This window comes from Centropristis striata, chromosome 19 (assembly GCF_030273125.1).
Source record: "Centropristis striata isolate RG_2023a ecotype Rhode Island chromosome 19, C.striata_1.0, whole genome shotgun sequence".
NCBI classification, from domain to species: domain Eukaryota; kingdom Metazoa; phylum Chordata; class Actinopteri; order Perciformes; family Serranidae; genus Centropristis; species Centropristis striata.
In genome coordinates, this window is record NC_081535.1 from 24,605,549 (window position 1) to 24,632,235 (window position 26,687).

At 38.1% G+C, this 26,687-nt stretch overlaps 2 protein-coding genes across 2 annotated transcripts; both read right to left on the reverse strand.

The window, feature by feature from the left end:
• Positions 1–722: 722 nt before the first annotated feature.
• LOC131992629 (NACHT, LRR and PYD domains-containing protein 1 homolog) lies at positions 723–10,955 on the reverse strand. The gene is made up of 12 exons (XM_059358255.1): positions 10,575–10,955; positions 9,756–9,800; positions 6,315–6,343; positions 5,910–6,165; positions 5,435–5,469; positions 5,287–5,354; positions 4,140–4,354; positions 3,759–4,009; positions 3,519–3,647; positions 3,037–3,169; positions 2,887–2,916; positions 723–1,104 (listed from the first exon to the last, which is right to left on the reverse strand). The coding sequence occupies exons 1-12, from the start codon at positions 10,831–10,833 to the stop codon at positions 842–844; spliced, it is 1,713 nt and encodes a 570-aa protein (XP_059214238.1). The 5' UTR covers positions 10,834–10,955; the 3' UTR covers positions 723–841.
• A 3,184-nt stretch (positions 10,956–14,139) lies between these two features.
• On the reverse strand, positions 14,140–21,051 carry LOC131992023 (uncharacterized). The gene is made up of 5 exons (XM_059357361.1): positions 20,936–21,051; positions 18,956–19,077; positions 18,694–18,821; positions 16,694–16,768; positions 14,140–14,478 (listed from the first exon to the last, which is right to left on the reverse strand). The coding sequence occupies exons 2-5, from the start codon at positions 19,071–19,073 to the stop codon at positions 14,350–14,352; spliced, it is 450 nt and encodes a 149-aa protein (XP_059213344.1). The 5' UTR covers positions 19,074–19,077; positions 20,936–21,051; the 3' UTR covers positions 14,140–14,349.
• Positions 21,052–26,687: the final 5,636 nt, after the last annotated feature.

A 26,687-nucleotide genomic window follows, 5' to 3' on the forward strand; every position in this document is an offset into this window, starting at 1 on the left:
AGCTAATTTTTCTTTTTTATAAAACTCAATGGAATCATAAAATGTACATCAATGTGTTTTTGGAGGTAGGTACCTTCACATTTAGATCAAACATGGTGTAAATACTGGAATTATAGTGCATTCTTTTGTAGGCTAATGGAATACGTACTAATACGTATATGTAGGCACTGGGGAGCAAGATGTGAACTTATGGGATAAGGGGCTTTAAGTTATCTTTTAATTCCAGCGACACAGGTTGGATTCCAGCCCTGGCTCGGCAGGGACAACTCACAGTGCTTTAGATTACGACCCGTACACTCTGTAGATATCCTGTAGATGACCAAAACGAGCAAGACATCTAACACCTTTAATAATAGAATAGGTATCCAAAAAAATAAAGTTACACCTTTGCTTAAAAGAATTCACATCTTGTTCCCCAGTGCCAGTATCTACTATGTACTACATAATGATACACCATTAATAAATATATATATATATATATATACACACATATATATATATATACACACACACACATATATACATATATATACACACACACATATATATATATACACATATATATACAGATATACATATATATACAGATATATATATATATATACAGATATACATATATATACAGATATATATATATATATATACAGATATACATATATATATATACACACACACATATATAGATAGATATACATATATATATACACACACACATATATATACAGATATATATATAGAGAGAGAGAGAAAGAAAGAAAGAACGACACCATAACTGCAGAGCAATTGTAATAACAACTGTCTGTTATGTATAGCGTGACCAATAAGGATTCCACTACATTATTCACTCCTCAAGCTCCTGAATGAGAAATGGCTCATTTTTCCCAAGGATTTTGTAGAAGATGTCCTTGCAGGTTTCACCGGCTTTCAGGGGACCAGAGTAGAGTGCCCTTATCTTGTCCTCATCTGTACATTTCGCACAGATTTCTGCATAAACCTCTTGTTGGATGACTTTTTTGTCGAGGAGATCATCCAAAATGGCTGCAAGGTTGCTCACTCTCTTGATCAGTGTCACTCGATGTTTATCCACAAAGTGCTCCCCTGAGGCTTAAGGGGGAGAAAAAGTAAAGTGATTTAATAATATCTGGTTTCTTTAAAAACAAAAACACCATAAACAGCTGTCATGCTCAAATGGTTTGCCACTGTTTGAATTGGACCGTTAATTTAAAGCTTCATTGGCTAAACTCAAGGTACACAACCCTGATTCCCAAAACGTTGAGATGTTGTCTAAAACATCAGACAGGGTTAATGTGCTGCATTCATGTTGTTTCTGAGTAATCGGAAAAATGTTTTCCTCATCATCCCGATCATGTCACTGAAAAGTTTATCTTGAAAAATGTAGCAACCAATTCTAGGCATCAGTGGCTGTTGGTAGAGCTTTCGTCCAGTAACCGGAAGGTTGGTGGTTGGATCCCTGACCATGGCAGCTACATGTAGAAGTGTCCTTGAGCAAGATACTGAACCCCAAATTGCTCCCGATGCTGCATTCATCGGTGTGTGAATGAATTCCCAATGGTGGCAGGTGGTAGCCTCGGCCTACAAGTATGAATGTGTGTGTGAATGGGTGAATGAGCGTAGTGTGTAGTGTAAGGCGCTTTGGATAAAAGCGCTATATAAGTGCACTCCATTTACCTTTTACAGGGTAAGTAATTACTATATAATAGGGGTGTAACGATACAGCTCACAAGAACGAGACGAGATTTTAAGAAAACTACGACACAATAAATGACTGGACCAACAGACTTTTATTTAACCTAGTTGCACATGCACTTTGATATGTTTTATTATAACTCTTTACATGAGGTAAGAATGAGCTTTTCATAAACTTCTTCTTCCACAAATTGAAACTAAAATTAAAATTTATAAAAGTTAAAAATAAGATGAATAAAAAAATATTTCTCTCTTTTTTTCAAGTGCAAACAATATGAGTCGTGTTTCCTTTAGGGAGAAGAATGGCCACCAGGAAAGTCTCAGGCCACGCCCTCTCAAATGTCAGCTCACTCTGTGTCTCCATTACAAAAAATCCCCCAGAGGGATTTATGAGACTCCAGAGGTGATGTATGGCTTTCCATCGTCGCGTAATCACTTAGCGACAGTTTCGACCGTGAGAACATAAGCGATGGATTAAACACGGGAGAAGCAACTGTGGCCGCCGTCGCTGACTGTGCACAACATCAGCAGCTGATCAAAACAGAGCAGCATGGCTAATTATTATGCAGATCATCACCGCTGATCTTAAACATACCAATCTTGAATTAACGGCATCGCTAACTGTGTACAGAGCGTCCGGTGCTTGTTGTAAACAAACAGAGATCGCTAAGTGAACACCTCCTGCAGCAGCAGCACATACACACTGTACTGCTACAGAGCTAACTGTTAGCCTATTAGCAATTTGCAGACTCCGGCTCTGCAGCTGCGAGAGACTGCTGGAGGAGGACTGTGCCGCTTCGATTCGTTCTTACTCTTCTTAACGAGCCGCCAGCCCCTGCGACGTCATTCTCCCTCCTTCTCCTCCTCTTCTTCTTCTTTTCCACTGCCCCCACAGGTCACAAATAGAAGTTTGGATAGCTCAAAAATCTCGCGACACAGATTTTTAACGCGACAAGAAATTTAGTCGAGTTTAATCTCATCACACCCCTAGTATATAATATATGTTAGTCTTAAGAGATCCTTACTGTAACGGATTTTTATTTAATTAATTTTGTAATTTTTTTTCAGCTTTAAATAGCAAGTGAAATTGACTTATTCTAAATGAATCATAATCCCCTCCTTTCACCAGAGCAGAGTTTTTCCACTCAGTTCTTCTAAAAATAATTTGAAATGTCTTACCTTGTAAAGGACCTGTGCTTTGATATGCTTCTGACAAAAACAAAAGAGATAAGAAAATATGAATGTAGCTCATTTACTGCCTTTATCCAACGATAGACATTTGCTTCACCGGTGATACATAACCAGTTAACTGAATTGAATAAAACTTACCTTTTAGAATTTTACGAGTCCATACAGGAAGCTCCTTTTCCCGTTTCAGCTGGAGCTCAATGTCTTTGTCTGGATTCATAATAAACAATTCGTAGAAGTTGGGCTCCATGCTTTCATATATGAGCTGTAATGTCTGTAGAAGGAATAAAAAATAAAAATGAGGAAAAGAAGTTAGACTGAGTGAGAGTGAACCAAAATATTTTTATATTCTTCATGTTTTCAAGTGAGGTTAAGAAAATTGGGGCAATATTGTTAATTATGTTGTTGAATATCTTAAAAATGACGAGGAACACAAGTAAGACATACAGGATGTTCCATCAGTATAACTGTACAGACCCAAATATATAAACTTAAATTAAATTAACCATGTATTAGAAATCAGTACTATGTCTGAATAGGCAATAGCAAGTTTATTTTACTGTGTAATATATCGCTAATTTCTGAAACAAAGGCAAATCTATACATTTCAATTCTAAACATACATCAGAATCCATTTCTTTGCCATCCAAATGTGCTGTAAGGATGAACCAATCATTCATCTTCAGAGGCTTCTTTGGATGTTGCAATTGGATTCTTTCATATCCAAAGGATTTTTCAGTCTCATCCAATTCCTGTTGAAAAGGAAAAAAATCTTGTCTGTGTTGTTCATTCATCAAATTATTTGTGTGGCCATTCTGTGTCTGATTATGATCAGTGTTGGTGACAGTAAGATATGAAATAACCTCTTTCAGAGCAGGGTCAGGTGGGATCAGGTAAACATGGAGTTTGAGGAATGGTCTGTTGGTCTTGTATACGAACACCTTGCAGTTTATTTCTACTGAAAAGCCAAGTTTGACCAGGACCATTTTCAGAGAGAAAGTTGGCTCACACAGCTTGACATGGGACGATGTGACCTCAGACACTTTTTCCACAGTAACTCCACAGTCATCTATGTGCAGGACTGCAAACTTGTCTAATATTGTAGGGTTGTCATCTGTAAAATTATACATTTATTTTTATGTTCAGCACACAAAACTAGTAGAAGGATCACACCAGGTTTTGTAGACATGCAACTAGAAATAAAAAAAATCTCATTTCATTTCATTTTCTTGATGTTGACTTACCAATGCAGATCCAGTGAGGCAGGTACACAACATCTAACTTCCCAGCAATGGCTGTGACGTCCATAAGGGGCCCTGCTGGCATGTACTGTATGCTTTCAATCTTCTCCATGTGATACTTCGAAGAGCAGAACTTGTACTTCAAGCTGACCTTTTCTTTACAGACCCAGCGCAAGCCAGAGACGCTGCATTCAAAGTTTCCTGCTTCAGACTGTAGGCTAAAACATGAATGAAAAAAGAGAGTTTGTGTATTCTCACTTGAAGGGACAGAACAGAGTAAATGTAAACTTAGGCCCCGTTTACACGAGGACGCTTGCGGGTAAAAAACGACAAAATATTTTATCGGAAGTGCCTTTCGTTTAGACGGTGACGGCGTTTTTGGGGCTTAAAAACGCAAAAATCTGAAACCACCCTCCAAAGTCGAAAAGTTGAATCCGCTCCACCGTAGTGTGTCCGTCTACACTGCCAAGACACAAAACTCTGATCAGATCTGCTCACGTCACGTATGTGTTTACGTCACATACATGCTCCAGTACAGGAAAATAAACAAACGTGGGATTATTTCCTTGCGTCGGACCTTCAAGCTGCTCTGGCAGCTCTAATAAACTTACAGGAGTCTTTCCACCAAATGTACAGGATATGTACAGATAGTATTAATGAACAGAGAAGGATCTGTAATTACCTCTATCACATTTAGGATGCACCAATTGGTGGGAGGCGAGCCAGACGGCTTTGGACGAGACCTGGGAGATCTAGTGGATGGTGGAGAACTTTGTGGAAGGAGTAGCTGATGAAAATGCGTGGCGGGAAAACTTCTGCATGCTCAAAGATGCTCTTATCGCTTTAAGTGATGCCGCCTGGCATGCATACCCAATCCAATTCCACACACTTTTGCGTCACCGTATGCACGCAGATTTCCTCCCGAAAAAGCTTGTCTAAACGTGGAATAAAAAGTGAAGACGTGACACCACTTTTGCGTCTTCTGTTCAGACCGTCATCATGTAAACGTAGCCTCAGGGTGTATCTGTTTTGAGTTTATTTGGTGCAAAATGTGGCATTAACACTTAAAATTGCAAATTTCAAGGACAAAGCTGAATGTTTTCTATACTTCCAGTTTGCTGTAACAAAGTATTTAAGACGTTATTTTAACCTGTAAGTTGTAGCCTCATCTGTACTGATCACTTCAGGGTCAAGTTTAGTCCAGTCACTGGAGACCTGCTGCAGAGGACAACCATTTGTACATAATAACGTTTTAGAACATCACATAAATTAACAAATTAATGAATGTAAGAGATTACCATCGTGCTGCCACAACCCTCAAGCTCCAAGCTTCCTGAAGGGAGAAACATATACATTTGTTTTAAATTATGTTATGTTTGTTTTGCTGCTTTAGCACCACATGCTACATTGCACTGCTTTAATATGAGAGCCATATGATGCACAGAACAAACAACTCAGTTATCACAGAGTACAGAGTAGCTACATGTAGCTGTTCGAGTAACGATGCCAAAGGAAACAAAAAAATGATACAATAAAAATACAGATTTGATTTGTTTTGTATTGAATGATTATTGCATCAAGAAAGGAAACAACTGGATGGAGGCCAACATCAACACACAAGTAAAGTAATGGGTGTTGATGTTGGAGTCCTGTCCTTTGTTGGAACGGTGACAAAACAGATTCCACAAAAGATGCAAAAATTTTAAACTTATCGATACTGTAACAACATATGAAAGTCTTCATATTGGAATAATAACGTTGGGGTTTTCATACCTTCAGATCCTAAGCTGATTTCAGAGAACCTCTGCACCAGATCTCTCCTGTTCATCTTCTCTAAAACCTCCCTGGTCACCTCCACAGACTGCAGGCCGTAGGTCTCCACCATCAGCTCTGCTACTTCAACTCTGCTTGCTATCTCCATTCGATACTTTGGGATTCCTGGGAAGCCTTTTTTTTTTTCAGTTTGCCGAAGGAGCCACTTGAATTCCTCAAAGTGCTTGTTTTTTAAATCCTCCAGTGTTGCCAAAATCTGCATTTTAAGTGATATCATAGTTACTTCCTGATGGATTCAAAGTAATCAAAGGGCATTTATGTAAAACCTCTTTACTGTCAGCGTAAACTATAACGATTAAATGAAATCTGCGTTGTGTGAAGTATGTGTGAGGTAACATTACTCACTTTCTGGAGCAGTATAGACTCATGTTTCTCTGAGGAGAAAGAAAACAGACAATGACTGAATGATTCAAAATCAGACTATAAGCAACATGAGTCGGATTAAGCTTCTTTTGAATAAAATCTATTATGAAGGATTAATTGCAAAATATTGCAAACATCAGAAAAGTCAATCAGAGAGAGAGAGGTTGATTCCTGCCATCATTAGCACCCATTAAATCTAAATGAGTCCAATGCAAAAGTTCTGCAACAAATATTCTAGTTGTTTTTAAATATATATTTTAAATTTGTCAAATGATACATTTCAGTGAGGCGATTCAAAGAGGCGATTATTAAGTTAATATTAATTCAGTTTAGAGATTAAAGTATTTGGCCCTGCAAAAACAGCAGTACCACAACTGGCCACTTGAGGCAGGCTCCTCCTCATAAAAAAGCTTAAAGCCTGGCTCACAAAACAGGTTTTAGTCTATGTATGGCTGGAATCTTTATACAGATCAACTGTTTAAATGATACAACGGCTTAAAGTTATGCATAATAAAGATCATGGCTGCTTTGAGTGACAGGTGGGTGCTGTCAGGTGGCGTTTTTTCACAAACGAGTCTTCAATCGGTGTGACACAGCTCAGAGCTTGGAGGAGTCAGGCACTGCCAAGATGGTGACAGAAAAATTTTTACACACCCAGGGGTTAGGGCTGGGCCATGTATTGCTAAAACGAAGAATGCTAAAACGTTGAGTGTGTGCAACCGAGTGAGAGCCATGCAGTTAAAGCTTCTGCATAGGGCCCACATATCTCCATCTCAACGTCATAAATTTAATCCTAACTCATCCCCACTGTGCCCCAAATGTAAAATAGAAACTGGCAGTCTCACACATTGTTTGTGGCACTGTGGAAAAATACAGCAGTTTTGGCAGGTCATTGGGCAGGAAATTAATAAGATTCTATCCACTAATAGAAATAACGACCCCTTATATCTACTACTTGGCATATCTGATTTGTCCATCACTGACAAATTTAAAAGAAAACTTCATCAAACACTTGCTTTCTGTGCTAGAAAGTGTATTCTTTTAAATTGGATAATGGATAAAGCTCCTTTTAAGGCTCAATGGCAAAGGGTGATACTTGAATATGTTGCTTTGGACTATCTGACATGTAGACTGCACAGCAGGGATGATGTTTTTCATAAAACATGGGATCCCTTTTTGTCATATACTGGTTTGAATATCTCTACCATTCTTGCAAGAGGGTTTGTATCGTAGCTGAAAATGCTCTGCCTTGTAAGTGACACCCTACCGTTTAATTGTTATGTTTTTGTTTCTGGTTACCTTTCTTTGATCACGTGAATGTATCATGCATGGCAGTGCACACTTGGTTTGTTTTACTTGCTTATCCTATTTTTGTAGGATGACTCCTGAATCTCTCGCCTAAATCTGAATTTAAATATGTATGTGAACCAAATGTATGTTTTTTGTTTTTGTCATATGTATGTGTTCCTGTTTTGTATTTTGAAAATTTAATAAACATATATTTAAAAAAAACAACAAACATAATAATTAATAAAATAAACCAATAAATATTAAAAAAAACACTAGGAAGGCAGCAACTACTCTTCCTGGGGTCAACATAAGTTATCATTACATCATAAAACAAACATACCAAAAAAAAATCAGATTAATCCAGGTTTTTAGTATATTTTTTATTGCTACATGGCAAACAAGGTTGCAGTAGCATTCATGATATGCACGCTGTTAAGGCTGTGCAATTGGGCAATTAGTTGAAAGGGGTGTGTTAAAAAAAATAGCAGTGTGGCATTCAATCAGTGAGGTCATCAATTTTGTGAAAAAACAGGTGTGAATCAGGTGGCCTCTATTTAAGGATGAAGCCAGTACTTGTTGAACATGCATTTCTCTTTGAAAGCCTGAGGAAAATGGGTCGTTCAAAACATTGTTCAGAAGAACAGCGTACTTTGATTTGACTGTTCAGCTAAAATGATAAAATTGATTGATTGAATTGATGAAATGCTTTAAAAAGGAGAGCAAAACCAGAGACATGTGGCAGAAAAGGGAAGACAACCATCAAAATGGATGGAAGAATAACCAGAATGGCAAAGGCTCAGCCAATGATCAGCTCCAGGATGATCAAAGACAGTCTGGAGTTACCTGTAAGAGCTCTGACAGTGAGAAGACGTCTGTGTGAAGCTAATCTATTTACGAGAATCCCCCGCAAAGTCCTACTGTTTAAAAAAAGGCATGTGCAGAAGAGGTTACAATTTGCCAAAGAACACATCAACTGGCCTAAAGAGAAATGGAGGAACATTTTGTGGACTGATGAGAGTAAAATTGTTCTTTTTGGGTCCAAGGGCCGCAGACAGTTTGTGAGACGAGCCCTAAACTCTGAATTCAAGCCACAGTACACAGTGAAGACAGTGAAGCATGGTGGTGAAGCATCATGATATGGGCATGTTTCTCCTACTATGGTGTTGGGCCTATTTATCACATACCAGGGATCATGGATCAGTTTGCATATGTCAAAATACTTGAAGAGGTCATGTTGCCTTATGCTGAAGAGGACATGCCCTTAAAATGGGTGTTTCAACAAGAGAATGAGCCCAAACACACTAGTAAAAAACCAGCAAAGTCTTGGTTCCAAACCAACAACATCATCCAATTGAGAACTTGTGGGGTGACATCAAAAATGCTGTTTCTGAAGCAAAACCAAGACATGTAAATTAATTGTGGAATGTTGTTAGAGAATCTTGGAGTGGAATAACAGCTGAAAGGTGCCACAAGTTGGTTGACTCCATGCCACACAGATGTGAAGCAGTTATAAAAAACTGTGGTCATACAATTAAATATTAGTTTAGTGATTCACAGGATTGCTAAATCCTAGAAACAAAAAAGTTTGTACAAAATAGTTTTGAGTTTGTTAAGTCAACGGCAGAAACTGCTATTTTTTTAACACACCCCTTTCAACTGATTGCTCAATTGCACAGCCTTAAGACTTGCATATCACGAATGCTGGGTCTTGTTGGTTTTCTGAGAATCTACTGCACCTACTGGTACCTTGTTTGCCATGTAGCAATAAAAAATATACTAAAAACCTGGATTAATCTGGTTAGTCACATTGGACTGCTATTATTTTGAACACTACTGTAAGTAAAAATCTGAGGCAAAGAAGAGCAAGAAAGTGAAAGACAAATAATAAAGTCACAAAACGTGAAAAGAAAACAATAAATCAACAATAAAACTATTGACAATAATGACTACAATAGCAGCTTATATTGTCAGTCAAACATTTTATAGTGTGAAACGCACAATGCCTTTAGGATTCCTAATCACATTACAACAGCAGAGTGATCTGACAATCTGATTGTCAAGTCAGTCCAGACATTCAGCGTTTGACAGAGTACCAGCCTGACTGAGAAGACACCTTTGTACCTGTGCACTCACCTGCTGTGGCATTAAAATGTCTTACTTCAGCTGAGGCTCTTGCAGCTGGAACAAAATATAGGGAGTATTAAAATACAATAACAATGGATTGGTCTTTGCCAAGTGTTTATTCATTCTGTTTCATTCTTACAGAAAACAAAGTGGTTTCTGCCACAGTAAGTTCTTCAGTCAAGATCCTTGAACAACTTGTAAATGAACAGTTGAAGAAGTTTTTATGTACAAATACACTACCAGTCAAAAGTTTTAGAACACCCCAATTTTTCCATTTTTTTTATTGAAATTCAAGCAGTTCAAGTCAAATGAACAGCTTGAAAGGGTACAAAGGTAAGTGGTGAACTGCCAGAGGTAAATAAAAAAAGGTAAGCTTAACCAAAACTGAAAAATAATGTTTTCAGAATTTAAAAAAAATATCATTTCAGAATTATACAAGTAGGCCTTTTTCAGGGAACAAGAAATGGGTTTACAACTTAACTCTATGGAGTCTTGGGCTATTTTGTCCATTTTTGAATTCTTTTCATGGCTTTGTAAGTCATTTTGTGCCTTTTTTGGTCATTTTGTGTCATTTTGTGTGAGTACACTGAGACATTAAACTGCATAATTTTCAATTAAATTGTGGAAAAGTTGGTGTGTTCTAAAACTTTTGACCAGTAGTGAACATTGTATCCAAACATCAGATTGGCTTCAGTGAGCAACATAGCACTATTTCCGCTGTGATCAAGGTCTTGAATGACAGAAGCATTATCTGTGTGATCAGTTACCACCACGCCCCCTGAGGAGAATTTAACATAGGAATATAATGTCAGCCATTAGAAATAGTACCGAGTAGTTCTGCATCCTCGTAGCAACCTATGTCTCTCAGTATCTCCACAGCCACTTGAACAGCTCCGGCTAAGGTAAAAGTTGAAACCAGCACATCTGCGACTTCCAAGCTGCTTCTCCCGTTCACCGAGGAGCGTCTGACCCGCGGCAGTCCTCTGCGGATCACTAGCTTGAAGCAGAAATGCTCAAAGTTATGCTGCGACAGGTTCTCCAACGTTTCAGCCAAAGTCCTAGTCCTAGTCCTAGTTTTCGAGGCCATTTCTCATGAACAGATCCCGGTCTGCTGTGTCGTTTTTCCTGATCAGCATAACAGGAAGACGCCAAGAGTCGACTTCTCCTCCGGGTAAACAACTGCTGCCGCGCTTGGATAGAAATGGTGCGTTCAAATGCTGTGGGACTTTTTACGATATTGCCTTTCAGTAAAAACAACAGTAAATAGTGTGTATAAAATATAAACGCACTAGGGATGCAACTGACAATTAGCCTATGTTTCTTTTTCACTTAATCTTACAGTCGATCAATTTCTAGTTAACGGCAAGTTTCCTGATTTCAGTGTTTTGTTTAGATTGTCTCACCTTTGGGTGCTGAGCTCCTGTCTGACAACCTCTGCACCAGATCAGTCCTCTTCATCTTCTTTAAAACCTCCTCGGTCGTCTCCACAGACTGTTGTCCGTCAGTCTGCACCAGTAAAAACACTATGTCCTGCCTGTGTTTTAATAAAAATAAGAAATTAACTTAAAACAAGATAAATGATCTAACACTTCTAAATCTAAAGTTGTTTTTTTTTTATCTTGGTAAGAAACAAGGTCAGTGCACTCTGCTCGGGCCAGTTCATCGCTGCTTGCAGCTTTAATTGATCTTGTTTTAAGAGTTAATTTCTTATTTGAAGCATACAACATGCTTATTTCTAGATTTAACAATCTTAATTTAAGAAATCTTGTCAAGTGAAATTATCTGTCCATTAGCAAGATCATTTCCCTCAGATTTAGTGTTTGTTTTTTAGTGTTTTTATCTTGTTTTTAGACACACCTTTTTTGCAATGTACTCAGAGTTGATTGAAAAAAACTGCAGTTGTTCTGGAATGAAAAATGTAGAGTTTGTCAGCTCAGAGATCAGGGTTAGACTCAGTGCAGGTCTTTGTGAAACAGGCCTCAGGGAGCGGAGCATCCCTAGCAGAGACACAGCTGCACTGACTGCCTCATTAAAAGCTTGGGAACACCTTCTATTAGACAGTTCTAGAGTTGTTTGTGTTGTGAAACCACATTGTGGAGCTACAGTTTGACTGGCATTTCTCCTCATTACACCAAACTGCCACATATTAATATCAACCAGTGTCGCATTAAAACACATGCTGTCAGTATGAACTGCACTAGGGCTGCAACTCACAATTATTTTCATTATCGATTAATCTGTCGATTATTTAAACGATTAATCGTTGAGTTGTTTGGTCAATAAAATGTTGAAAAATATTAATCAGTGTTTCCCAAACCACAAGATGACGTCCCTTAAATCTCTTGTTTTGTCTACAAACCAAAGAGATATTCAATACAATACTATACTCGTGTGCTAATATTGTTGTTAAACTATTGGTAAACTAAATACATTTACTCCATCTGCTTGAACTTCCTCTGCCCTATTTAGAGTAAGATTCTATTATCACAAAAAGATATATTTTATATGGATATGGCAAAATCTGTGTCTCAAGTAATATCTCTACAGGTTGTTTATATCAAGGCAGGAGTTTGTGATTTGAAAGTTTGTTAACAGGTCAGGTCACAGACATGATGTGCTGAGCAGAAAGATAACTGTCTTCTCTGCTAGGTGACATGACGTGTCCACGTATTGAATAAACTGACAAATCAGCAGATCTAAAGGAGGCTCCTTCTCAGAAGATCAGCCTACATTTTTTAGTAAACCTCTATCAGGCTATAAAATGGGTTCAGGGAAAACAGACTTCATGAACTGACCAGCCTATGTGTTGTCAGGGAAACGTAAATTGAACCCAGAGACTCTGTAACTGCACATTTCTTGACGTATTGTAATAAAATGAAGTTAAACTGAGAACTCGGACGTCTCCTGCTCATCATTCCCCATCAAAAGATCTGCGCAGAGAAATAGGTGAGAGGTTTTTATGTTGGAGTCAGATAAATTCATTTTAAAGGTTTCCTCATCCTATTTCCCAACACCCCGGTACCGTATCTTGTCTATATCCAAGTGTGAAAGATGAGGGAGGATGTGCATTTGTGTGTTGAAGAGGGAGGAAGAGGAGAGAGGTTGGCTGTGTACCCAATACAGAGACAGATATTCTTCTGGAAGTGTCTTAATCCTGTTGATTTGCTTCATTCTTTACAACCCGAATCCTGATGAAGTGTGAGAAAAACCCTGTTTCCTGCGGTTAATTCTGTTATCTGGTCAAACTATCCCTCTGAATTGCGAAGAGGTCCAAACCTTGGTGAGTTTGATCTTGAGTGTCAGGTTGCGCACCATGAGTGAAAGGTCCATCATCACAGACAGATGTCTGTGATGATGTCTGTCTCTTATGCTACCAATTCACCAGAAGACTTTGAAAAGATTTGTAAAAGAGTCCTGGAAGACCATCAGCTCACGCCTACTCACATCTAAAGACAAATGTTTTTTGAGTTTTTAGTCTCACACTGAGATTCTACAAAGACTGTCAATCTTTCAGGGTCACTATTTTCAAGACTACAACTAGATTCTTTTAGCAGTTTTTTTTACCTACAATGCAATTTTTTCCCCATCATGCTCTTAGTAAAAACTTACAAAAACAGGAGAAGCAGCTTTTGGCTCCAGCTGCTCTAGTGTGCAGTGGTTTGTGTTGAAAAACCAACAAAAAGAAGAGCAAAATACCCCTCACAAAGCTGAAAAAGCTGTTTTAATCACATGAAAAATTGACTATTTTACAGTAAAAATAGACAGGAAGAATAAAGGAAAGGAACATTTAGAAATTAATTCATGATATACGTTTATGTTCTATTGAATTATAATTTAATTGAATATTATATTTATCAGCTCTATCAACTTTCATTTAGTTAATCATACATTAATCATCGATTATTTATTCATGTATACATTTTAACTGGGTCTCCTTACTGTTCTCTTTACTAAGAAACAGCGCCTCCAAAGTCCCTCTTGTGGCCGTAAATATATTACATCTCTTTTTTTTTTTTTTAGGACTGAGCTTACTAACATTATTGTGATGTTCCTTTTTCCTGTGGAAGTGGTTTTACTGGCCGGTCTTGAACCCGGGACCTTTCCCCCTCTCATCTATTGGTTGTTGATTGTGTTACATCACTGAGACTTGAGATAATATCAAACACATTTGATATGATCCAAACCCAAGACTAGGAAAAGACTGATATGAAACAGAGCAGATTACTACCTTAAACTTAACCATGGAGATGACAGGAGCGGCGTGACTTCAGTAAAACTCCTAGATTTACTAAAGACTTTCAGTTTGTAGTGGGACTGGGGAAAAAATCTGTATGATTCAATAGTTAAAATGTGACTGAATGTATGAACCAAAATAATACATCAGGTACCCAATAGAAAAATCTTGCTCTTTATTAACAAACTCTTCACTTGAACTGAACAATATTTACACATTAATATATGAAAAATAAAACAGAGGTCAAGCTAACATAGCAGAAGTGAAAGAACCAAGCTGTATACATTACACAGGAGACATGTTAACATGGTAATTGATGGTAACTTGGAAAGAATGTCAGTGTGCTTGCTGGTCCGATCTCTATTGTGTTTACATTTTATCAAACCCGCGGATCCTCCTGGCCAGTTGAATGTCACGGGGGAACAAAGTGACCCGTTTGGCGTGGATAGCACACAGGTTGGCATCTGATAGTAACAGGACCAGAAATGCCTCTGCAGCCTGGAGGACAAGGAGGAGGAAAGCCGTTAATGTTAAATGACAGAAATTAGCTTATTGCTAATTGGCTTGAGCTCTTTTATTAATTATTTGCTGTGTTTAGGGACTTGGTGGTCAGTTTCGACTCGAAGAAATCTGAGAATCTGGAAAGTTTAATTTAAGGAACAACACTTTTCCTGACTTTTCAGGACTTTTTACCATCCATCCATCCATCCATTCATTTTCCTCCACTTATCCGGGGCCGGGTCGTGGGGGCAGCAGGATAAGCAGGGCATTCCATATGTCCCTCTCCCCAGCCACAACGTCCAGCTCCTCCTGGGGGACCCCGAGGCGCTCCCAGGCCAGGCGAGAGATATAATTCCTCCACCGTGTTCTGGGTGTTCCCCGGGGCCTCCTACCAGTTGGACGTGCCCGGAACATCTCTAACAGGAGGCGCCCGGGAGGATCCTTACCAGATGCCCAAACCCCTCAGCTGGCTCCTTTCGACGCGAAGGAGCAGCGGCTCTACACCGAGCTCCCTCCGGGTGTCTGAGCTCCTCCCCCCTATCTCTAAGGCTGAGCCCAGCCACCCACGTCCACGTAGACGGAACGGTAACGAGATACTTGAACTCCTTCGCTTGAGGCAGTACCTCTCTCCCCATCCAGAGGGGGCAGTACACCGTTTTCCGGCCAAGAACCATGGCCTCAGACTTGGAGGTGCTGACTCTCATCCCAATCGCTTCGCACTCGGCTGCAAATCACCCCATTGAGTGCTGGAGGTCCCCGGCTGCGCCTTGAGATCCTGTCCATGAAGACCACGAACAGAATCGGAGACAAGGGTCAACCCTGGCGGAGGCCAACACCCACCGGGAACGTGTATGACGTTGTGCCGAGTATGCGGACACAGCTCTCACTTTGGTCATATAGGGACACAGATAGCTCGTAGCAACGAGCCTGGTACCCCATATTCCCGCAGTACCCCCCACAAGACTCCCTGAGGGACACTGTTCATAGGCCTTCTCCAAGTCCACAAAGCACATGTAGACTGGATGAGCAAACTCCCATGACCCCTCCAGAAGTCTCGCAAGGGTAAAGAGCTGGTCCATTGTTCCAGGACGGAAGCCGCATTGTTCCTCATGAATCTGAGATTCGACAATCGGCCAGAGCCTCCTTTCCAGCACCCTGGAGTAGACTTTTCCGGGGAGGCTGAGAAATGTGATTCCACGGTAATTGGAACACACCCTCCGGCCCCCTTTTTGAAAATGGGAACCATCACCCCGGTCTGCCACTCCACTGGCACTGTCCCAGACCTCCACATGACACTGAAGAGGCGTGTCAACCATGACAGTCCAACAGTGTCCAGAGCCTTCAGCATCTCAGGGCGAATCTCATCCAAACCTGGCGCCTTGCCGCCGGGCAGCTTTTTGACTCCCTCTGCGACTTCTGCCAGGGATACTGATGAGTCTTCCCCTGAGTCTTCAGACTCTGCCTCCTCCACAGAGGACGCTAGACGTTCCCAGTTCACCCTCACTACACGTTTGGGTATGCCAGGTCTGTCCAGCAGCCTCCCCGCCACCTGATCCAACACACCACCAGGTTGTGATCAGTTGACAGCTCTGCTCCTCTCTTCACCCGAGTGTCCAGAACATGCGGCCGCCGATCTGATGATACGATAATAAAATCGATCATCGATCTTTGGCCTGTTACTATCATTGGAAAGTCAAAAAAGAAAAAAAGTAGTGTGTGTATATGCAAACAAACAACAACAACAACTACAGCCATTATTCATTGTGTTATTACAATTGTAATAATGGCGTGTTACGTTTGTAGTAGGCAGCGGTTATGTGTTATTATGGTTTGTGGAAAATGTATTATGTTAGTGGGATTATTGCTTTAAAAGCTGCAGATTTTTATTATGTTTGTACTTTATTACGTTTGTGGACATTATCACATTTGCGGGCTTTATTCTGGACTTTATTCTCTCAAATATTGTTTTTAATGTTTGTGTGTGAGTGTGTACATGGCCCTGCAGTCTCATGCCCTTTTATGGGGATTGGCTGTGTGTTCACCTGTGCCAATTATGTTCAACTGGCATACGAGAAAACGTGATTTATCATTATAAGAACACAAAGATGAACAATTCTGAAGTCCAAGAAAACCTTCATGTATCTAACACAGACTTATCTTCAATAAAGAAGAATTACAGCATCTTAGCTTGGTGGTGGAGGCAACAGCTTACCTCCTGCAGGGCCAGAAGAGCGTAGACCTGCCATTGAAGAGCTGTACCGGAAAAAGTCTGGCACACCTCACGAACCTGAACCAAGACAACATAACATCACAACCAACATAAATAACTGCATAGAAAATGCTATATTATAGTGCTTAAATGTAATTGTTATTTATTTGGCAAATAACAAACTGAGACTGTGGTCCAGGCCAGGCAACAAAACACCCAATGGGGATATTTTTTCCTTTACTCCCATCAAAATTAATCTTTATACAATGAAATTACCCATGAAAAGTAAACATTTTTTGTATTACAAGTTTCTTTTAACCCATTTAAGCCAGGAAAGCATTACCGCATTTCTACCATTAAAACCGGGAGCGCTGTTGCGTTATTCTACCATTAAAGCCGGGAAAGTGGATAAGTCATTTTGTAGTATTTGTAGTTTTTTTCCACCTAATTTCGGTCTCTTGGCCAATGAAATGCATCAGAATACATGTGGGAGTGTCACAATGCAACATGGGACTTTTCCAGAACTTTGAAATCATGGCGGAAGACGACTATAGCGGAGGGAGCTCAGAAGTAAGTGACGAGAGCCATCTTGATGAAAATAGCGCAGATGATTTTTTTGCTGATCCGGAATTTGAACCCTCGGAACCAATCGACCGGGATTTATGGATGAGGAATATGTTTTTAGACGACATATTTTCACAGATGAACAGACAGGTTTGTGGCCATCTGGAGATAATAACAATAATAATACTAATTGTGATGATGACATAAGAAATCATGACTGTTTATGTCTTATATAAGGACTGTAAACAGTAGTTTACAGTCCATACACATACTAGTGCACTTTATTTTTACATTTTTGATTGAAAATAGTGCTGCTCAGTTGGTAGAGCACCTGCCCCATGTGTTGAGGCTTTAGTTATTATAGTTATAGTTCTCACTGCCATTTCCTGTCTCTTTCAATTCTCCTGCTCAACAAAAGGCCAAAAGGTCTTTTTTTCTCTATTTGCTGAGTTTGTTGATTTAAAAAAAAACTTTATTGAAGGTTTGGACAAATAAACTCAACTTCTCATGAAAGCCACGGGTATAAGCTCTCAAATACTTTTTGAATTTCGTTTAATTGACAAGATTTCTTGTCAAGTGAAATTAAACACTTAAATTAAGAAATTAACTCTTAAAACAAGATAAATTATCCAACACCTATTTTTCTTTTTATCTTGGTAAGAAACAAATAATTTGCAGTGCACTCTGCTCGGGCCAGTTCATCGCTGCTTGCATCTTTAATTGATCTTGTTTTAAGAGTTCATTTTTTATTTTAAGTGTACAACATGCTTATTTATAGATTAATAATCTTAATTTAAGAAATCTTGTCAAGTGAAATTATCTGTCCATGCAGCAAGATAATTTCCCTCAGATTTAGTGTTTTATCTTGATTTTAGACACACCTTTTTTGCAGTGTAGCAATCCTGAAGCCCTGAACCCTCATGGACTTTACGCAAAAATATTTTACATATCATACATTTTTTTATTTATTCATGACCAAACCACATTGGAAACCTACAACTGGATTCCAATCTTACACACCTACACATCTTTTAAGCTGTAAACTAAATCGTATAACTGTACTGTAATGTTTAAATATTAGCATTGTATTGCTTCACATCGCTCAATGGCCCTCTCCTGTTTTAACCTTCAATGTAGTGGTTTCTTGTAAATGTATGCATGCCAGCACAGCCAATATTCCAGACTGAACACTCATGTGTCAGTCCCCCTTGTTTATTGTTTTCTCTATTCAAACGCTTCCAGGTATCCCCTGGTAACCCTGTATTTAGAAAGACATGCAACAAAGGTCAACAAACCCACAGCTGGATTCAAACTGGGTACTTGCGGTTCGTGGTCGGTGTCCTACTCCAAAGCTACAGGACCAAGACAACTCATTCCACTCTAATCACATTCTCTTAATGTATGCAGAGAAACTAGGCGCAGCTATTATTTTTCCTCACCAAGCGAACGAAGGGTCCCCTCCTGAGCAAAAGATCTGTGCTCTTCTGGTAATTGCGGATCTCCATTAAGGCCTTGGTCCCTGGTCGAAACCTTCTCTTCTTAGAAGACTTAGACTTAGAAGTCTTTTCTGGAAAATGAAAAAAGACTGTTTGAGTTTATAGTGCAATGACAGGAATATACCAGTAACTGATTTGTGTGTGTGGAACATAAACATAATAACCATTATGTTCTTCAATCATTATGTTCTTCAATCACTCTTACTTGGCTGAGATTTGGAACCAGAGGGCCCTGGAGACGGCTGTGGGGGACGACGTTTGGGGGTTGTGCCCTTCCTGCGAATGGCAGAGGAATCATGGGCTGCGGAAGTCCGACGTGGCATTTTTCTGTAGAATAAGATAACAACAGCTTGCAAAAATACTAATGCAATGGCATAAAGCAGGGGTCTCAAACTCAAATTACCTGGGGGCCGCTGGAGGCAGTATCAAAATTACCAAAAGAAGACACAAAATTACAACAAAAAAAGACACAAAATTACAACAAAAAAAGACACAAAATGACAGAAAAAAATGACCAAAAAAAAAAGACATAAAATGACCAAATAATGACAGAAAATGACCAAAAAGACACAAAATGACCAAAAAAGACACAAAATGACAGAAAAAACTAAATTACTTAAAGAAGAAACAAAATAACCAAAATAAGGACACAGAATTATCAAAAAAAGACACAAAATGACAGAAAAAAATTACCTAAAAAAGACACAAAATGACCAAAAATAGTGACAAAATGACCAAAAAGACACAAAATGACAAAAAAAAAAAAAAAAAAGACACAGAATTACCCCCAAAAAAAGGTAATTAAAGGAACCTTCCACACACAACACGCTAAAGTGCCATTCACATAAAACTCACATTAAATTGGCCTGCGGGCCGCGAGTTTGAGACCCATGGCATAAAGGGATATATAGTTAGCCTAGCTAAACTACTTGAATGGTCTACAGAAAAACATGGTGCAGGAGGCAGAACAAAAGCAGCATCACATTTGAAGTAGCTAGCATCATGATGATAATTATGCCTCATAATGGTAGTTAAAGCTTATTTAGCATCCAACTTATCAGCTAGCTGTCTACTGTATGAACACATTTTCATGTGCTATTTGAAAGTTTAACATTAATACCAAACATCAAATATATTTAAGGCATAATATCACCAAAACTTAATTCACTTTATGTAGTCCACAAGCTCAAATGTGTGGCTTCAATAGTCTTGACTAGTCAGAAACCTGTGGGTGACGTCACAGAGACTACGTCCTTTATTTCTCCAGTCTAATAGACTATGGATCTATGGGTGGGCATGGCTTCTGTAGCCCTGTAGTAAACAATGTGCTTTGTAGAGGTGATTGAGAATAGCTTAGAGATATTCAAGTGTACTTGCATAGAACCTGGTTGTTTTAGTGAAAAAAATACTAAAAAATATGAACATGTTAAGGGCCAACCAGGATTTATTCCTCTTTATTCCCATAGAAAGTTCCCAACTTTGAAAATTCCCGGAATTCCGACACCCTAGTTGTAAATCTAAATAGTATAACTAAAATGAACTCCTTGATGACTATTTTATCTTGTGACAAAGTTTTAGATTTCAATTTTATATGAAAACTAAAAAAAAAAATTATACAAAATCCAACTCAAAACCAAGCAGTAATATATATATACTAATTTAAATATAAAAAAAATAATAGAAAATATAAGTTTATTTGATAGGGAAATTATTATCTAGATAGTGATAGTTATTATAATATTTCTTTATAATATTAAGTCTAAAATACACAAATCGTTGAATAGAGTTGTTAAACACTTATACACACACTAATAACAAAAAAAATGTGAAAATGTTTATTCACAAAATATAAATTCAACAAAACAACTGCATGGGAGGACGAAACAATAATGTGCAGATAATGCTGTCATTTTAATACGTAAAACTGTTTCCCTATGTGTGTCAACTCAAAACACAGATGTTTTATTGTCTACCAGGGATATTACAACTGACGCTACATTTAAGATATAGTCCCACGTGGATTCCGTTTGATTTCAAATGGACATTATCGACACTTTTACGTCTTGTTCGAAGTAAGTCCGTTCCCTATGACTCTATGACTCCCCGTGTCTATTTATACAGGTCTGTTATGATAAAATAATATCTAATATCTAATATCTAATATGATAAAATAGTTGTAACTTACCTGTGGTGGTGAACAGTATGTGCGGACTTCACGCTTGAATTGTAACGGGCCGGTAGCGCTCCAACGTCCACCTGAGTTTAAATACGGACTCATCACAGCCAATCACCTTCCTCTTCTTCTTCTTCTTCTTCTTCTTCTGTTATTTTATTTTTTGAAAAACGTTTTTTTTAGTTTAGTTTTTATTCGTCTTATGATTTTTAACGTGGTATTTGTTGGGTGCCAGGATAAAAATTGTCACAATAAATGTTGCCTTTATTTCCTTTGTCTTTATTTTTAATTTTTTTTTTAGCTCCAATAAGTTTATTAAGTCATAAAAGCAAATAGATGAAATAGATTTCATATCAACCAAAAATGTTTACTTATGAAAAAAGTTGACAAAGACGAAAACGAAGGACATTTTCACTATAATTTTGGTTAGTTTTAGTTAGTTTTGTAACCACAAAATACAGTTTCAGTTAGTTATTGTTTTTTTTAAAACTCTTGTTTTTGTTTTTATTTCAGTTAACGAAAATGCTTTTTCAATTCTAGTTTTGGTTATTTCGTTATTTTTCGTTAACTATAATAACCTTGTTTTGGACTAATGGACATACTACAAAATAAATAAATATAAATCAAATAATCACATTCTATCTATCTTCTGATAACTCCTCCCCCCCCCCCCTAAAAATATAAGTATTGCCTCATAACCTACATGACCTGAATTTAACTGTAGTTCCTTTTGATACTTTGAGCAATAAATAATAACAGAATTCACTGTTTCCTGTATGTTTCATGTCAAAACGTTCAGAAGTGTTCTATTAACACCAGGGTGCCCAAATCTCATCCTCTGGATGAGGTCTTCTTCTTTTTTAGTTCTGCTACTTTCTGTTATTTCTCCTACTTTCTATTGAATACCATAGTAATAACAACATTTAGTTTCCCTGCTTCATTCCTGCTGACATTTCTTTCTCATTTCTGATGCGATTATGCTTTTAACTGCAGTCTTACTAAAATTCTAATAAATAATAATTGTCATATTTACTTCTAATATTCAAACTCAGTCTTCTGCATATTTGTCTGCGAGTTTGTTACCCTCTATTGTGTATTCTGTATTATCTGGAATGAATTTCACTGTTATTCCTGCTTTGTTAATTCTGAAGATGATTTGAGCCACTTCTAGCATAATGCCCTGGTTCTTTTTGCCTTTTTTCCATTCTAAAAGGTGCAGGTCAACAACTATCTCTCCTAATAACCAAGGTGGGAGAACAGAAAACTTTATTTCATAAAGTGTGTTCCCTGTAGCTCCTGGTCGGTTTTCTTATTGTCAAGGCTGTAACACTCCCTATGTCCCTTTGTGCTTGCCCAGTATGTCAGTGCTCATTGTCTTCCACTAAGGATTTCCATTCATGTCTACTTGTAAGGCAGACACTGGGTTGTTTCCATGGCCCCGTAAGAGAGTCAGGCCTCGAGACACTAGATATATCTAACTTCTTTAACCGATTGGCGTTCAGGGCTCACTTTTAGGAATATATTGGAGATACTGGTGTAACGTGAGGGTTCGATGTGTGGTGGTTGGATCATACTTCATAAGGAGAGACAGCAAGATGGAGACAGATAACTTTCTTAAACAGCCTTTTTACTCAGTCACCAAACTTCATAACAACCTCACTTCCTGGTTTCTCACATCCCACCAGACTGAATTAACCAATCAGAAGCCAGTCCTAAACTGTCTTAAAGACGCAGCTGTAAACATTCAATATGTAAATATGTAAATAATAAATGTGCAACATAAATACACAAACAGCCAACTGATGAAAATTATAACATTGTAAAAGCACCTTTTAGTAAATTAACTCAAATATAAATTATATTAAGTTCTGAACCTTCTGAACCTTACACTGGTATCATATGAAACTAGAGGATCTAAGGAATATACATTGCTCTACAAAGTCTCACTGGCTACTACTGATGACTAACATCATCCCACATGAAGAAAACTGGACTCATTGAATCCACAAGAGTCTCAGCTTCCCACTGATAACCACTTTATGTCATTTAAAGCCTGTTTAGGGACCTCAATATGCACAAATACTCACATACAGTAGGTGAAAATGGTAAATGTGTACTACATGAGAAAAACTGTGTGGTTTAGGAGACTTGTGGGAACACAGAGAGCCTATTTTCATTGAGATCACATGACCTCAGAGGTCAAATGACCGCTTTGAAAATCACCACCAAACATCAAAAAAAAGCTTTGCACCATTATTTCGACAACTTCTGACATGATACCTGAATAACATGGTGCCTATACTGCCCTAAAAAGTCTAAATGCAGTAACTACATTTTTGGTACAAAAAGATATATTTTATATGGATATGGCAACATCTGTGTCTCCAGTAATATCTCTACAGGTTGTTTATATCAAGGCAGGAGTTTGTGATTTGAAAATTTGTTAACAGGTCAGGTCACAGACATGATGTGCTGAGCAGAAAGATAACTGTCTTCTCTGCTAGGTGACATGACGTGTCCACTTATTGAATAAACTGACAAATCAGCAGATCTAAAGGAGGCTCCTTCTCAGAAGATCAACCTACATTTTTTAGTAAACCTCTATCAGGCTATAAAATGGGTTCAGGGAAAACAGACTGCATCCAGACTTCATGAACTGACCAGCCTATGTGTTGTCAGGGAAACGTAAATTGAACCCAGAGACTCTGCACATTTCTTGACTTATTGTAATAAAATGAAGTGAAACTGAGAACTCGGACGTCTCCTGCTCATCATTCCCCATCAAAAGATCTGCGCAGAGAAATAGGTGAGAGGTTTCTATGTTGGAGTCAGATAAATTCATTTTAAAGGTTTCCTCATCCTATTTCCCAACACCCCGGTACCTTATCTTGTCTATATCCAAGTGTGAAAGATGAGGGAGGATGTGCATTTGTGTGTTGAAGAGGGAGGAAGAGGAGAGAGGTTGGCTGTGTACCCAATACAGAGACAGATATTCTTCTGGAAGTGTCTTAATCCTGTTGATTTGCTTCATTCTTTACAACCAGAATCCTGATGAAGTGTGAGAAAAAGCCTGTTTCCTGCTGTTAATTCTGTTATCTGGTCAAAATATATATTATACAATATTCTTGTCCTTTTGCACATTCTACTTATTTACTTATTCTTATATTCTAAGTATATTATCTATTGTATGTATCTCCTGTATAGACAAGGCAAGTTTATTTATATAGCACAATTCGGACACAGGGACATTCAAAGTGCTTTACAGGGGCAAGATTAAAATACATAAAACACATTAGAAGACATTTAAAAGCGAATAAAAAAAATTAAATAAAAAAAAGTGAATGAATAAAACATTTAAGAGCGAATGAATAAAAATTACAGGTTAAAATGGAAACAGAAAAGTCTTCAGACTTGATTTAAAAGAGCTGAGAGTTGCAGCAGACCTCAAGTTCTCTGGGAGTTTGTTCCAGAGATTTGGTGCATAAAAACGCTGCTTCTCCTTGTTTAGTCCTAACTCTGGGGACTGTAAGTAGACCTGTCCCAGACGACCTAAGGGCTCTGGACGGCTCATAACGTATCAGCAGATCGGTAATGTATTTTGGCCCTAGACCATTTAGGGCTTTTTAAACCAACATTAATATTTTGAAATCATCTTTAATTCTTGATATGTTTTAAGGTGGTAATAGGCAGACTTATTAATTGTTTTAATGTGTTTTTTGAAATTCAAGCCTGAGTCTATGACAACACCAAGATTTCTGGCTTGGTGTGTGGTTTCTATAACATAACAGATTTAAGCTCTGCACTGACTTTTAATTGTTCATCTTTGGCACCAAAGACAATTACTTCAGTTTTGTCGCTGTTTAATTGAAGAAAATTTTGGCACATCCAATCATTGATTTGTTCAATGCACTTACTTAGTGTTTGAATTTGACTATAGTCACCTGGTGATATGGTTATGTTAATTTGTGTGTCGTCTGCATAATTGTGGTAGCATAATTTGTTCTTATTCATAATCTGAGCTAGTGGGAGCATGTAGATGTTAAACAGAAGAGGCCCAAGAATAGAACCTTGGGGAACCCCACATTCAATATTTGTTCGCTCGGATGTGAAATTGCCATTGACACATAGTATTCTTTGTCCTTTAAGTAGGATTCAAGCCAGCTTAGCACAGTTCCAGAAAGTCCAACCCAGTTTGCAAGGTGATCTAGTAATATGTTGTGGTCAACTGTGTCGAAAGCAGCACTGAGATCAAGTAAAACTAAGACAGAACTTTTGCCACTGTCTGTGTTTAAGTGGATGTTATTGAGGACCTTAACCAGAGCGGTCTCAGTGCTGTGGTGTTGTCGAAAACCTGACTGGAAGACATCAAAGCAGTTATTCATTGCCAAGTAGTTATTTAGCTGTGGATAAACAGCTTTTTCAATGATTTTGCTTAGAAATGGAAGGTTAGATGTGGGCCTATAATTGTTCATGAGTGATGTATCTAAATTGTTCTTTTTTAGGAGTGGCTTAATGACTGCTGTTTTCAGGGCGAAGGGACATGTTTACAATTTGTAGAACATCTGAGGCCATACAGCTAAAAACGGTTATAAAGAAGCCTGTGGGCAGAATGTCAAGGCAACAGGAAGAGGAGTTCAGGTGTTGTATAATGTCCTCCAGGTTTTTGTGGTTGATCAGATAAAATTCTGTCATTTTATTTGCATTGATTTTAAGTGGGCACAGGGAAAACACATATGTTGAACTTGGTATTGATGCGGTGACCGCTTGTCTAATTTTGTGAATTTTGTCTGTGAAAAAGGAGGCAAATTCATTGCAGGCTCTTGTGGAAAGATGTTCAGATGCTACTGGCACAGGAGGGTTTGTTAATCTGTCGACAGTAGCAAATAGGGCACGTGTATTGTTGTTGTTTTTGGTAATGATGTCAGAAAAGAAAGACTGCCTTGCACTTTTCAGCTCTGAGTTAAAAGTGCAAAGTTGCTCTTTGAAGATGTCATAATGAACCTGGAGATTCGTTTTTCGCCACCTGCGTTCTGCTTTACGGCACTCTCTTTTTTTTAGTCTGACCTGTGGGGCATTACTCCAGGGAGATCTTTTCTTACTAGAGACAACCTTCATTTTAGTGGGTGCAATAGCATCTATAACGCTTGTAATTTTGGCGTTAAAGTTGTCTAAAAGCTCATTAACTGAGTTACAGGGTGGAGGGGGTATTGAAGAAAAGGCATGAATAAATGTTTCACTGGTATTTTCTGTGATATACCGTTTTTTTTTAATTACTTTTGATTGATCAGTTGTGTACACAGAAGTTGTACTGTAAAAAAATACACAGTAGTGGTCTGAGAGACCCACATCAGTCACCCCCACTTTTGAGATATTCATGCCCCTGGAAATGATAAGATCCAAAGTGTGTCCTTTGTTATGTGTAGGCTGGTCCACATGCTGTTGTATATAGTCAAGAATTCATATATAATGCCGGTACAATATATCATATTATATGATATCTTGTGTATATATATATATATATATATATATAATTTATACATGTTTACATATTATATATTATGTTATGTATGTATGCACACCCTGCACAGGCTATATGACACATTGCTATGTTATTATCATAATTACGACTATTATTATATACTTATACTGTTGCTGCTATTACTATATACTGTGATATACTACTATTATTATTTTACTAGCCTTATTATATACTGTACTATTATATACTGTCTAGTCACAATAACATTATTACCATCATATCACC